The sequence below is a fragment of the Siphateles boraxobius genome, unplaced genomic scaffold, assembly GCF_051911475.1.
Source record: "Siphateles boraxobius isolate OS27281-9 unplaced genomic scaffold, OSU_SipBor_1 33, whole genome shotgun sequence".
Lineage (NCBI taxonomy): Eukaryota > Metazoa > Chordata > Actinopteri > Cypriniformes > Leuciscidae > Siphateles > Siphateles boraxobius.
The window spans coordinates 5693328-5707614 of record NW_027508953.1 but is presented as its reverse complement, the minus strand read 5'-3'; the positions used below and the strand labels follow the sequence as shown (position 1 = coordinate 5707614).

The 14287-nt window shown below is 36.0% G+C and overlaps 1 protein-coding gene and 1 long non-coding RNA gene across 4 annotated transcripts; both read left to right on the top strand.

Moving 5' to 3' along the window:
* The first annotated feature begins 611 nt into the window (after positions 1 to 611).
* rfx5 (regulatory factor X, 5) lies at positions 612 to 9485 on the top strand. 3 transcript variants are annotated; one of them, XM_077195184.1, is made up of 10 exons: positions 612 to 664; positions 1979 to 2120; positions 3147 to 3180; positions 3549 to 3631; positions 3711 to 3830; positions 5769 to 5888; positions 6490 to 6565; positions 6712 to 6910; positions 7303 to 7391; positions 8366 to 9485. In XM_077195184.1, exons 2-10 carry the CDS (start codon positions 2035 to 2037, stop codon positions 9347 to 9349), a joined length of 1791 nt encoding a protein of 596 aa, XP_077051299.1. In that variant the 5' UTR covers positions 612 to 664; positions 1979 to 2034; the 3' UTR covers positions 9350 to 9485. The 3 variants fall into 3 exon arrangements, with proteins under 3 accessions (XP_077051299.1, XP_077051300.1, XP_077051301.1); XM_077195185.1 differs by lacking the exon at positions 612 to 664 and adding an exon at positions 685 to 732; XM_077195186.1 differs by lacking the exon at positions 612 to 664 and adding an exon at positions 1520 to 1650.
* A 994-nt stretch (positions 9486 to 10479) lies between these two features.
* LOC143701691 (uncharacterized) lies at positions 10480 to 14003 on the top strand. Its single transcript, XR_013190155.1, has 2 exons — positions 10480 to 12052; positions 12274 to 14003. It is a non-coding gene; the product is annotated as an uncharacterized LOC143701691 (long non-coding RNA).
* Positions 14004 to 14287: the final 284 nt, after the last annotated feature.

Sequence of the window (14287 nt, the reverse complement as noted above, 5' to 3'; positions counted from 1 at the left end):
TAAAATGTAGCAATAATTTATAATAATTCTGAGAGTCTTCCTGAAAGGTTTTGTTGACACTTGTATTTATAGATATAGACGTTTTCCTATCCCTGAGACGTTAAAGCTTAATTTAAATTAAGTTGTTTTTAAATGTGACAACTTGAGTGAAATAAAAAAAATGTGAGTGTAAAAATATTTTCATATTCCTAGGATTTAGTTGAGCTTGGTATTAATTAACGGGTTGTATTAATGCTTTCAGTACATAAAAGTAAATGCCGAGTAAAACTGAATTTGTAAAAAAGCTAAATATTAAATATTACTACTTTAAGGCTAATTTGGTATTAATATCACCATACAAAAAGCATATTAAGAATTTTCTAAATTTTAGGAAATGTCCATCATTGTGTCCAATAACAATGTAGTTGTTTATATTTCATGAAAATGTACACAAAAATGATAGTTGCCTGACAGAATATTAAAAGGATTCTCTCTTCTTTTTCTTTTTCTTTTTGCTCGCATAAAACCATTAACCAATCAAATCGCCCTTTCATTCTGTATCCAAGTAGGATGAGTCAGACCAGCCAACTAGCGTCGAGCTTTGCTTTGTAGTCAGGCAGACATACCACAGTCGTCCAATCACAAAATAAGCCGAAAGGGGATTTTTGCTCTATATTTGTCTCAGGTAGTTTCTTTTTCGTTTATAAAATAAACGGTATCATTATTTTGTATTTGAATGAGATATTGCATTAGGTAAACTTTGTACAATGATAATGGGTATTTTTTTATGTGAAAAGCCAGGTATTTTAATGTAATATTCGAAGGTTTTCGAGGCGTACAAGTGTGGCTAGTTAGCTCTATAGGGAAAGCCTGGTAATGATATTAACGATAGCTAGCTTGAGCATACATATGCTAAAAGCTAAAGTTATTTATTTATTTTGTTTATTTTTTTACAAATTATGTCATTAAATTTTGAATTATAGTAAAATAACTTCGTTTTGGTCGGTTTCGTTAATTCGACGTCTCTTCGGCCTGTTCGCACTCACGTTAGCCTATTAGCTGCTAAGTCACACTCATTCAAAGGCTGCTGTGATGTTTATTTCTTGTGATCAATGAAAAGTTGCGTTTGAGAATTTGGTTAACTTACGCTAAAATGAGCTTTTGGTCATAAATAACCAATGGCCTCGTCCAGTTTCTGGTTGGTTGGCCTTTCTGTACGCCCACATAGAGATACACATGGGTGTAATCAACCAGAACTGTGCTTGTCTCATGTATGCTAGTCGTATATTAGATTAAATCATGCATTTAAGTGATGTGTGATGGGATTTGATCCTGGTATCATGCATACACCGGCCGATAGTATCAGTATCTTATGTTGAGATCTTCATTGGGCGCGTGTGTGCTGAATATGAGCAAATGTCTGGACTGGGGCAGGAAAAACAGTCCTGCAGTATTTGGGCATGGTTGCAATCCGATTGACCTGACAACAGTTTCATGAGTGGCTGTATTTTCAAAACGGGGAAAATGTCTTGAGCGTTAAGGCGTGGGAGAATTTAGGCGCTTGCGTGGTTTTATTGCGTGTAGCTGCATGTGTAAACATGGCCTAAACGTGCTAGTTTGTAGTGAAACTGATGATCATTTATAGACATGTGACGAATTGATTGTTTACCAGTAAGCAGTTTGTTCTAAGATTATCTGGAGACTTTATGTTGTTGTGTATATTAAAGAAATACTATAAAACAACAAATGTGGTTTTTAAAAACCTAATACCACAAATATGGTCTAAAAACTGCAAACACTCTACAACTTTTACTGTTGACATTTAGTTGCATTAATCAACAGTGGAATTGTGTTAGTTAAGCCCTGGTTGCATCTCTCAATAATCCTATAATTCATTTACTTTTGTAAAATATGCGGTTGCATATCAGACTCTAGAACTCTTAAAAGTTACCCGAAACCTTATGTGAACACATTAACATTTGCCTCATATTCTGTCTAGAGCTTCAGGTCCAGGAGGGTTCTGAATGCAGTTTGTCAGTCCAGTGTGGTTGAGACATGGCAGAAGATCAGGTAAAGACAGAAGCCTCGGAGGGGGAGACGGAGCCCAGTATGCTGCTGCAGAAGCTTAAGAGCAACATTTCGTAAGAACTACTACTTTTTACTCTTTCTTCATTGTGTTTCAGATACAATCTTAAATCTGTATTACCAGAAGAAATGGTATATTACCTTTAAAATTAAAGTTTTAATTTCATTAAAAAAAATGAAAATTCTGTCATTAATTACTCGCCCTCGTGTCGTTCCAAACTCATAAGTCTTTCATCTTCGGAACACAAATGAAGATCTTTTTGATGAAATCTGAGAGCTTTCTGTCCCTCCTTTGCCAGCTACGCAACTACCACTTTTACGCTTCAAAAAGTTCATAAAGAGATCATAAAACTAATCCATATAAATCGATTGGTTTAGTCCAAATTTTCTGAGGAGACACAATCGCTTTATACGCTGAACAGATTAAATTTAGGCTTTTATTCACATATAATCATTCATCAACTCACACATCAGTTATGTAAACAGACGCTCAAGCATGTTCGCCAATGAGGTTCATTCTCGTGTTACGCAGCACGTTTGAGCTTCCGCATGAACCAATGAGGTTCATTCTCGTGTTACGCAGCACGTTTGAGCTTCCGCAAGAACCAATGAGGTTCATTCACGTTTTAAGTCTTCACGTGTGTGAAGTCATTAATTAACTAAATTGTTGAACCAACATGGTTCGAATGATGGATGTGTGACAAAGTTACTATGTTTTCGGGAAACAGTTGTGACAAGTTAGTTAGTTTCTCCAATGATGGTACTATGGTGGTTAAGCAGCAAGTTACGTCATTGTATGATGAACCCCAGCAGCTACATTGGCTCAGCTAGTGGTTCGTTTGGGCCCAGGCTTCTTTTTTAGTGACCAGTGGCAGACAGTATGTAGCCTAGTGTTTGTGAAACCCTTTTTATTTTTTAGATTTGTCGTTATTGATACTAGTGGCACAGAAATGACATCCTTTTTTTCAAAATTTCTCTCTTTTGTACCGTTATTGCCAGAAATGTTGGAAAAAAGAAAGAAAACATTTTTCTTTTCCATCTTTATACATGTTTGTTTCTTATCTTTTTTTATTTTTCCACAGTAAAAATGTGCAGGGCAAAGTGGACAAAATTCTGGTAAGTGGATAAAGTATAATGCGATTTCAGTCTTCTGAAATTGTATAGTTGATATCAAGCGTATTTTCAGTTATAGTCGTTGTATTCTTATTTATAACAAGGATATAACAGAGTTAACACTGTTAACACTCAAGTATCTTATTAAGGCACAGTTGTGGTAGAATATATTTGAATCCACAACTATTACATTAGCAGTTCAGATCTATAACAACTAGGCTACCACCAATCATGTTTATTTTGTGACAACTGTGTCTTATTGTATAGTATATTATTACACACTCGTTCAGTTTACATGTACATTTGCAGTGTTTTTGAGCAAATCTTTTCCTCTCATTTCTTCTTTCTCCTTGTGACATGTCTCTTCTCAGGAAGATGTACAGCGTTTCTCTGACAACGACAAACTCTACCTTTATCTACAGCTACCCTCAGGTCCAAGTGCAGGCGAGAAGAGGTACAGGTCATAAAATCACACAAATACACTTCAGTCAGCCTTGATCCATTTGTTTAAACTGCTTTTCTGTGTGCACCAGTGGTGATTCAAACTCGGTCAACACAGCAGACCAGCTTCACACCTGTAACTGGATCCGTAGCCACTTGGAAGAACATCCTGACACCTGTCTGCCTAAACAAGATGTTTACGAGACATACCGGTAAGGACTGATTTGGTGTCGGAAAAGTATAGGAATCGTGGAGTACACCAGGATTATTCTTGCCTATTTGTTGGGAAAAATCTTATTAAAGCCAAACTGTATTGAAGATAGTGATTTTTTAATAAATCTAGCATCCCATTCTAGCATCTAGCATCCCATCTAGTAATTCCATTCAAAAAGTGAAATTTGAATATTATATTCGTTCATTACACACACACTGACATATTTCAAGTGTTCATTCCTTTTAATTTCGATGATTATAACTGACAACTAATGAAAACCCCAAAATCAGTATCTCTTTGCAAATTGAGAAAAGGTTCAATATTGAAGACACCTGGTGCCACACTCTAATTAGCTAATTAACTCAAAACACCTGCAAAGGCCTTTAAATGGTCTCTCAGTCTAGTTCTGTAGGCTACACAATCATGGGGAAGAATGCTGACTTGACAGCTGTCCAAAAGACGACCATTGACATCTTGCACAGGGAGGGCAAGACACAAAAGGTCATTGCTAAAGAGGCTGGCTGTTCACAGAGCTCTGTGTCCAAGCACATTAATAGAGAGGCGAAGGGAAGGAAAATATGTGGTAGAGAAAAGTGTACAAACAATAGGGATAACCGCACCCTGGAGAGGATTGTGAAACAAAACCCATTCAAAAATGTGGGGGAGATTCACAAAGAGTGGACTGCAAATGGAGTCAGTGCTTCAAGAACCACCACGCACAGACGTATGCAAGACATGGGTTTCAGCTGTTGCATTCCTTGTGTCAAGCCACTCTTGAACAAGACAAAGCGTCAGAAGCGTCTCGCCTGGGCTAAAGACAAAAAGGTCTGGACTGCTGCTGAGTTGTCCAAAGTTATGTTCTCTGATGAAAGTAAATTTTGCATTTCCTTTGGAAATCAAGGTCCCAGAGTCTGGAGGAAGAGACGAGAGGCACAGAATCCACGTTGCTTGAAGTCCAGTGTAAAGTTTCCACAGTCAGTGATGGTTTGGGGTGCCATTTCATCTGCTGGTGTTGGTCCACTGTGTTTTCTGAGGTCCAAGGTCAACGCAGCCGTAAACCAGGAAGTTTTAGAGCACTTCATGCTTCCTGCTGCTAACCAACTTTATGGAGATGCAGATTTCATTTTCCAACAGGAATTGGCACCTGCACACAGTGCCAAAGCTACCAGTACCTGGCTTAAGGACCATGGTATCCCTGTTCTTAATCAGTGCCACAGACTGATCGACTCCATGCCACGCCACATTGCTGCAGTAAAAAGGCAAAAGGAGCCCCAACTAAGTATTGAGTGCTGTACATGCTCATACTTTTCATGTTCATACTTTTCAGTTGGCCAACATTTCTAAAAAACCTTTTTTTGTATTGGTCTTAAGTAATATTCAAATTTTCGGAGATACTGAATTTGGTATTTACATTAGTTGTCAGTTTTAATCATCACAATTAAATGAAATAAACATTTGAAATATATCAGTCTGTGTGTAATGAATGAATATATATGACCAGCACCTGTACAATATGCTTCAAATTGTTATTCATGTGTGTTTAATATGCACTACTTTAACGTCAAGACAAGGCGATCTAGCTGTTGTGGAAAAAACTATTAAAGAATACCAGTTGCAGCAGCAATCGTTTAAAGTTTATGACGCGTCCAAATCAGACACTCGGGTATAAAAATGATCTCAGAGTTTCCCATTAGTAAATACGACTTGAGAGGGCGTTCATGTCTAATTTACGACTAGGAAACTTGTAATTACGATACTTCCAATAGGCCGTATTACTTGTGGTTATATTTAATAAATGTTTATCATATATGGGTAAACACTTTCCAGCTGTTTTCCTAGACTTTTAAGGGTCAATTATATGTGTTTTTCTGTGCATGTTTGCTGTTTTTCACAAGAATACAATGATTGCTTACTGACCTCTTTTATATCTAAACAGGAAGCACTGTGACAACTTACAGCATCGGCCTCTAAGTGCAGCAAATTTTGGCAAAATCATCCGAGACATCTTCCCTAACATTAAAGCACGAAGACTGGGCGGTAGAGGACAGTCCAAATATCCTTCATTTAATTTGTAAAAAACAGACAAACATTTTTGCCTCAAAATATTTCCAAAACCTATCTAGAGAAGTCCAAGCCACCCTATCATCAGATTGATTGTACGGTGATTCATAAATGTCATGAAAGCACACACTGTGCACTGATAAAGATTTTTTAATATTTTAGATACTTAGAGATGGCTTTCTGCACATTGTCAACACTCTTGATACAATGTAAGCTTGTTTTATTTATTTACTTTGTAAGGTAATTGCAACTTTTTATATCACAATTCTAACTTTTTTCCCCCGTGCATTTGCAAATTTATACCTCCGTTCAGACTTTTTGCAACTGTGAGTTATAAAGTTGTGAGATATTAACATTTGCCTTATAAAAAGTCAGAATAGTGAGATAAAAAGTCACAATTACCTTTTTATTTTTTATTCCATGGTGGAATATATCTGTAATGTATTGGTTTTATGAGGTTTTTTAGATGTCTTCATCTCATGCTTTAAATTCATTTAATTGATAATCATTTAACTGAATTCAATCTAAAAATCTCTTTTAATTTGATGAAACTTAGTGTATAGTATATTGTCCCTTAACGTAATTTCCAGCACATACTGCTATAGTGGGATACGTCGAAAGACCGTGTTAAACATGCCATTGCTGCCCAACCTGGACCTCAAAAATGACCCGGTATGATTGTCTTTGTTACTACGGACTTTTTCTCTAATTTGCTTTCACCACATGAAAATAATATAGGCTATCAGTTAATTTTAACATAAACATATGCTTATGCTTAAATATCCAATTTACATACCCATTTAATGTGCCGCCTCCAGTCTGAACTGACAGAACTGGTGCAAACCTACAAGCAAGAGGTCACCGAAGCAGCCTGTGAACTCATCTGTGACTGGGCCCAAAAGATCCTGAAGCGTTCTTTTGACACGGTGGTAGAAATCGCACGCTTCCTCGTGCAGGAGCACATCGTCAACCCACGCTGCAGCCAAGCCGAGCTCGTCACCTCAGCCGCTCTCGCAGGTACATGTCAAGTAAATAGGAAGATGACGAGTTACATTTTGCTCAGAGTTATTGCAGTATCATTGATATGCTGTTATAGGCTTTAATTATTTGAATTAATTTTATTTTGATATTTTCTGTTTTCAATCTCTTTTTAATGGTTTTCTTTTTTAATATGTTTATGTAGTGTTTATAAAGTTTTAGTTATTTTAGAATTTCAACTTGAGAAATTTCGCCTTGGCAGCTAAAATAAGTTTGTTTCTATATTTTGTCTTATTTCAGGTGATGAAAATAAAATGATTTTTTTTAATGGTTTTAGTTTTAGTTAATGCTAATACACTGGTTTTGGCTGGTTTTATATATATGTGTATATATATATGTTTTATTTTATTTATTATTATTATTATTATTAGGTGGATCTTCCAAACCTCATAAGGTAATCAAAAAGATTTCATCAGCTTCCCGAGCAGGTGGCTCAGAGGAGGACAGTGTGGACAATAAGGTATATTATTATTTTCATTTCTATCCCTGCTATTTAAAAAAAATGCTATGCAAATAAAATAATCAGAATAATTCATAATGATTCATATGTCTGGCTCTACTCTCTAGAACAGTTGATTCAGATTGCTGCAAATATTTGTTTAATATTTGTCAAATATCATCAAAAATTTGTCCTACATATCTGTTCATTTATCTATACTGTTATTTTTCTTAACTGAATTCAATATTTAATGGCAATTTATTTATTTAAGTAGCCAGGTCCTGTGTAGGATAATTTTTAGTCAGCCAATTATTATCACAAAATAAACCCTTAAAGAGTTAGTTCACCCAAAAATGAAAATTATCCCATAATTTACTCACCCTCATCTGCCGTGGGATGTAGGAGTAGCGCAAGCTTATGTGAGGGTAGACGCCTCTCGTGGTTTAAAAAGAAAACAGGGCTGTGCAAGAAACTTAAGCTCCTCCGACATTTCTCTGTAAAAATTCTCGTTTTAGACTTCTAATTCATGACAGTGTTTTGTTTTGCTCTATTCTCTGCGCTTCACCGTTCGTTAATATGTTACCGGAAGCCAGTGATCATAGTTTTTGAAGTTATAAATATGGATATTTTTCTAACAAAAACACATCGCATCGCTTCAGAAGGCCGTCACTAACCCCCTGGAGCCGTACGGATTACTTTTATGATGAATGGATGTACTTTTTTGAGCTTCAAAATCTAAGGTACAATTCACTCCCATAATAAAGCTTAGAAGAGCCGGGATGTTTTTTTTTTAAATAACTCCAGTTGTGTTTGGCTGAAAGAAAAATGTCATATACATCTAGAATGGCTCGAGTAAATCATTGGATCATTTTCATTTTTGGGTGAACTAACCCTTTAAGGGTTCGTTTTGCAATTTTGCAATTTACTTGTAAGTAAATACTATAAATAGTAAATATAATTCTTGAAGAAAAAAAATATTGTGATATTTTTGCCAGCAAAAAGAGAAAGACGGTGTAGAACAGTCGCCATCCAATAAGCAGCAGGTCAGTGATAAACCGACCAACAAGGTGGAGTCGGCTCGAGTGGAGGCCTACATGAAGAAGCTGCCTCAGCTCCTTCCCAGGGGCACCGTCCCAGAGAAAACCTCCCCACCGTGTCTGGCACCAGCCGATTCGGGAAGTGTTCAAGTCACTTTGCCCATTACCGTCACAACGATACCCTCTCAACCAGGTGGCACCGTCCCTCTTATGATTCTGCCTGGCATGAGTCTCTCTTACCCTGAGCGTGAGAAAACTTCGGTCACGGTCGCCACTTCCGCTGCTCCGACCCCTGTCGTCCAGAGAGCGCGACCGGCGGCTCCAAAGAGGGGCCCTGACCCCTCCACCTCAGTGTCAGCCGCTGGCGTTGCTCCAAAACGCAAAAGAGGACGTCCCAGAAAGCCAAGACCTGAAGACGTGGCACCACAGGTACAGTCATCCCCGACCTCGAATCCAAATCCAGCTTTGCTCACAAGAGGAGTAATCCAAAAGGCCATGCCTTCTTGTGCTACAGCAACTCCATCGCAGTTGGTTGAAATTGTGATCCAGGAGCAGCAAGGCTTAATGCTTCAGACCATCCAGGAAGTGACGGACCCTGAGAATAGAGGCGTAGTGGTGCAGTGTCAACCTGCATCAGAACCTGAGAAGCAGCAGTCCGTCCTGCTAATGCAAAATCCCAACCAACCCGGTTTCGAGCTGACCAGCAGGAGGATGGTCATCCAACGTGCGCCGTTATACAGAGAAGGAAGGCCTGTTCCCCTAGAAGTGCCACAGAGCGCCATCTCGTACCTCCCGCCCGCAACGTTATTAGACGACAGAGGAGAAGTGGAAATTACTCTGACTCCTGTGGAGCCACATGCAGATTCCATGCCAAACTCAGCAGGTATCTCCAGCTGCTTCGGCTCCTCGTCTGGAGAAACCCCCAAACCTGACGGCCCGTGACAGCAGCACAGCAAACCGTCTCCGTGATCTCAATGCCTTTCCAGTGCTTCTGTGAATCGCATATTAGCTTGTAGTCAAACTGAGGTTCACCATCTTGGCTGAGCTTGAGTGAGTATGTCTGCTTTCTGTGTAAACAAAAAAACATGTATAGTAGTACAACCTGTCATTGTTGCCTTCAAACAGCAACTACACTCATATTTTCATATTATTAACATGACGCATTAGTGAATTCCTGAAGATTTCAGGAATGCAGTTGAAGAGATTATGAATTTAAGTGACCTAAAACAAATGTTTTGACAAAAAAGAGTGAATTTTAGTGCATTGGAAATTGAACAGATATACTCGCAAATAACAGTCCAATCTGGTCCAGCTCAGTTCTAAACATCTAAAAAAGACAATTCATAGTTACAGAAGAACTGCTTACCATCCGTCTGCGTTTGTCACCACGCTCAGTGCCATAAAGGGCAGTCCATCTTTTATTGCTCTAACCATCTTTGCATGTTTGTGTTTGTAAACATGAATTGAGACATTTGAGTGTGTTTATCGCTGTTCAGATGACAAAGAGCGATATTACGGGTTTGCAACTTCAGGGTTCTAAAAAAGTCCCTCTCTCACCCAATGATTGTGTTAGTAGTTATGAGTTCAGTTGTTTAAGTATTATTAACGTCACAAATAGATACAGATATACAAAGCTTTGAAATGACTACATCTAGTTGCTGTTGCGAAGGTCAAGATGACACTACTGGTTCAGATGGTGCACAATGTACAGTGGGATAGTCCCTTTAAATATGCAAATGAGGCTGTGAATTCGGGATCGTTCTCAAAACCCCCCCTCATTCAGGTCTGTCCAGTTGTTTTCTTACAGCAACATAAATAGCACTTAACAGATGTAAATAGTTTATCTGTGAGCCCAGAAGAATATCTTCATAGGTTAAGAATACCAGAATTTAAAATTTAATTTAAATTTAAAGTTTTTTTTTTTTCAAATGTATAGCCATCGTCACTATATTGCCACTATGAAATATTATCCTTATTATTAGATAACAGTAAAGTGTGCACTGTCACCCTAAAAGCATGTACAAAAAAATGAGATGTTAAATTTCTAAAATTTGCTTATATTATTTAAATTTAGACTGAAATATGTACTAATTATTTATTCATAAAAAAATATAAAGTTTGTGCCACAACAGCTTCTGTTTGTGTTGATTATCTCTTAAAAGAGAATTTTGCTCTCTTTCTATAGCCTTTAAATACACTATTTATTATTAGTGGTTTGTGTTTTAGATATTACACTTGATCTTAGCCATAAATGTGAGGGAAAAGTGTTGTAATCAAATTGTCATTTTATTTGTAATTTCGTAATTATTATTTTAAAAATGATAATTTATAGTTAAAATAATTAATTAATTTGATGTGCTTTATTCAATTCAGAAGTATTGATAGGCTATGAATATGGGGGAAAATCTCTTTTAAAGTTTTTTTAAGAGGATAAAATCTCAGCAGAGGCTGTTGATGGTTAAAGGGGTTAAATGGGCAATTCGTTTAAAAACAAAGTCGCTCCAGTTATTTATGAAGAGATTTGGAGTCAGATGTAGTTATTTATTAAAATATTGTAGTAATATATGTGAGATGGGAAATGAGTAGAAGTGATAACTTTACTAAAGAGTAATGGTGCTTTAAAAAAGCGAAACGGGTTTAACTACGCAAATGATTGTGATTCACAACGCAGTGATTTCACCAATCAGCAGTTTGACTGCACTGAACGTCCGCTGCTCACTGGTGCTCAATTACTACGGTACAATGTTAGCAGAACGCTAACCGGCTGTCAGACAGCCCGCTAGCGGTGCATCAGCGGAAATCACATTTAGGTTTGTCAAATGAATGTGCTATATATGTCATGTTTGATTTTGCGCGGTTTAAATTTTGACTCTAACCAAAATTAATTGAAGTCTTTATTATAATTGCAGGAGCTTTTATTTTGTGGTATTGGTTGGGCCTGTTGCATTTTGATCGTTTGTGTTTTATATTATGGTTTGTTTTCCCTTTTAAAGGCAGTGCACAGTTCTAATATTCTGCCTCATTTGCAGTCTTGAGATTTGGATATTAATGTTATATCTCAATATCCTGACAACAGCAATTCTGTATCCTGTGAAATAAAATATCAGACTTAAAGAGTACATTGACAAAAAAAACCCTGTGTCATTTACGTTAATAACCACAAACAGTTAATGAAGTCATTTACTAAGACAGTTCTTAATTGCAACGTTCAAATGAATGACTGAAAACTGGAACATTAGATTAATGTGGATCTGAGAAATTATATGGTTGAGGAATGAGTGTAAATAATCAGATTTGACAGATCTGAAGCAGAAAAGTTCCTTTTTATACCTGAAAAGTGATTGAGAGCAGTTTAATATTGTTATTTTATGGAATCTTGTTTACGCCAGGAAATAAAATAATAACTGTAATTGTGACTTTTTTCTCCCAATTGCGAGATATAAACTCGCATTTGACTTTTTATCTCGCAATTCTGACTTTTTTTTTTTTAACGGTTTTATCCTGCAAATCTGAATTGTCTCAAAATTGAGACATCTAAACTCGCAATTCTGACTTTTTATCTAGCAATTGAGTTATTTCGTAATTCTGACTTTTTATCTAGCAATTGAGTTATTTCGCAATTCTGACTTTTTATCTAGCAATTGAGTTATTTCGCAACTCTGACTTTTTATCTAGCAATTGAGTTATTTCGCAATTCTGACTTTTTATCTAGCAATTGAGTTATTTCGCAATTCTGACTTTTTATCTGGCAATTGAGTTATTTCGCAATTCTGACTTTTTACTGACAATTGAGTTATTTCGCAATTCTGACTTTTTATCTGGCAATTGAGTTATTTTGCAATTCTAACTTTTTACTGACAATTGAGTTATTTCGCAATTCTGACTTTTTATCTGGCAATTGAGTTATTTTGCAATTCTAACTTTTTACTGACAATTGAGTTATTTCGCAATTCTGACTTTTTATCTGGCAATTGAGTTATTTTACAATTCTGACTTTTTATCTAGCAATTTAGTTATTTCACAATTTTGACTTTTTATCCGGCAATTGAGTTATTTCGCAATTCTAACTTTTTATCTTGCAATTTAGTTATTTCGCAATTCTGTCTTTTTATCTCGCAATTGAGTTATTTCACAATTCTGACTTTTTCGCATTTGTGAGTTTATTCAGATTTTTCTTGCAATCAAGTTAATATCTCGCAATTTTTTTTACTCAAAATTGAGAGATATGAGAGAACTTCATAAGTTATGAAGACCGAATTGCGAAATATAAACTCTATTTTATTTTTTTAGAATTGAGAAAGTTGGAGTTATGAAGTTATGAAGTCAGAATTGTGAGTTTCAATTTGCAATTGCGAGTTCTACAGTCCGGCGAGCTATAAACTCGCAATTTTGAGTTAATTTTCTCAGAATTGAGAAATATAAACTTGTAATTGCAAGTTATAAAGCTAGAATTGCAAGATAAAATTCGCAATTGCGAGTTATGAAGTCTGAATTGCAAGATATGAAAAGATGAATTGTGAGATACAAATTTGTAATTTGCAAATTTGTAAGAAAAAAGTCTGAATTTTTAGATAAAAGGCCACAATTACCTTTTAAATTTTTTTATTTTGATGCGGAAATGAGCTTCCATATTATTCCATGGGAATAAATGAAACATTCGGGTATATGATCACTTCCATCCATTTATGGATAGATTATTCATATCCTCATAGTCCATTGACAAATAGTCATTTTTTGTTGCAAGTACAATGTCACACCGCAGAAATGTAAAACGTTCAGTACAACATAGTGCCTCATACAAACCACTGTGCTCTGTAAATATCCATTTTCTTTGCATTATATATGAGGTTGTGATTACACTCTGAAGCATTGATATTTGTTTGTACTGTTTGGTAAAGGCTCACAAAACTGTTGCCCTCAAAAAGAAGGAAAACCAAAATGACACGCTGGTCACATGACTGGTCAAGGTGACGATCGTGTGTTGTAATTACCCATCAGTGTTGGTAATTCTTATGTTTCATTGTGACAAACTCAAAAGAAACCAATAGCGAACATGTCTTGCACATTAACTTCTCACTGAGTCATTCGTTTTTCTATCAACCCCGTGGAATCTGCGTATGTGTTCATTTGTTGTGCGTGCCAGTACTACGCCATGAGTTTACCTTGCCATTTTTACCATAGACATCTAAGATGTCTAATGTTATAATCTAAATACCACCTCTTTTTTAGTCAGTCCATGCATGGTTTGTGTATTGAATATGTTTTAAAAAAGTTACAAAAGGGTCTGATATTTGTTCAGAGTTGGGCAGTTTGTTTTTAAAACGTTTGAACCCTGGTGTTTGTCTTGCACTTTATTTTCTCAACGGAAAGCACACAGGGGGAGAAAAAGATGAAATGCAGCACCTTGTACATTGTTTGTTTTTGTACTTATAAAGTCCTCTTTTCGAAAAGCTTTTCTTTTTGTATTTCATGTTTTTTCATGTTAAAAGTGTACAATTGGACATCTTCCATATAAAACAATCAAGTGAAATTATTCTGACTGTGAGCACATTTTCATAAATCAGCACTAATAAACTATGTATGATGTGTTTCTTTATATCAAGTGTTTGTGAACTACTTCACCCATGTTCACTGAATTTATAATGTTATAATGATATATAATTATATTTTCTCAGTAGTTCTTATATCTCTTAGGATACAGATTTTAAAAATGTCAGTTTTACTTTTCAGTTGCAGTTAGAATGCTGATAAGATTTGAAAAGTAATAAAAAAAAGTCTAAATTACATTAAAGCATTATTATATATTTTGTATAATAATTACAAATTTTTAAAAAATACAATATAATAAACGAATGTAGCTATATGCACTACTACCTAAAA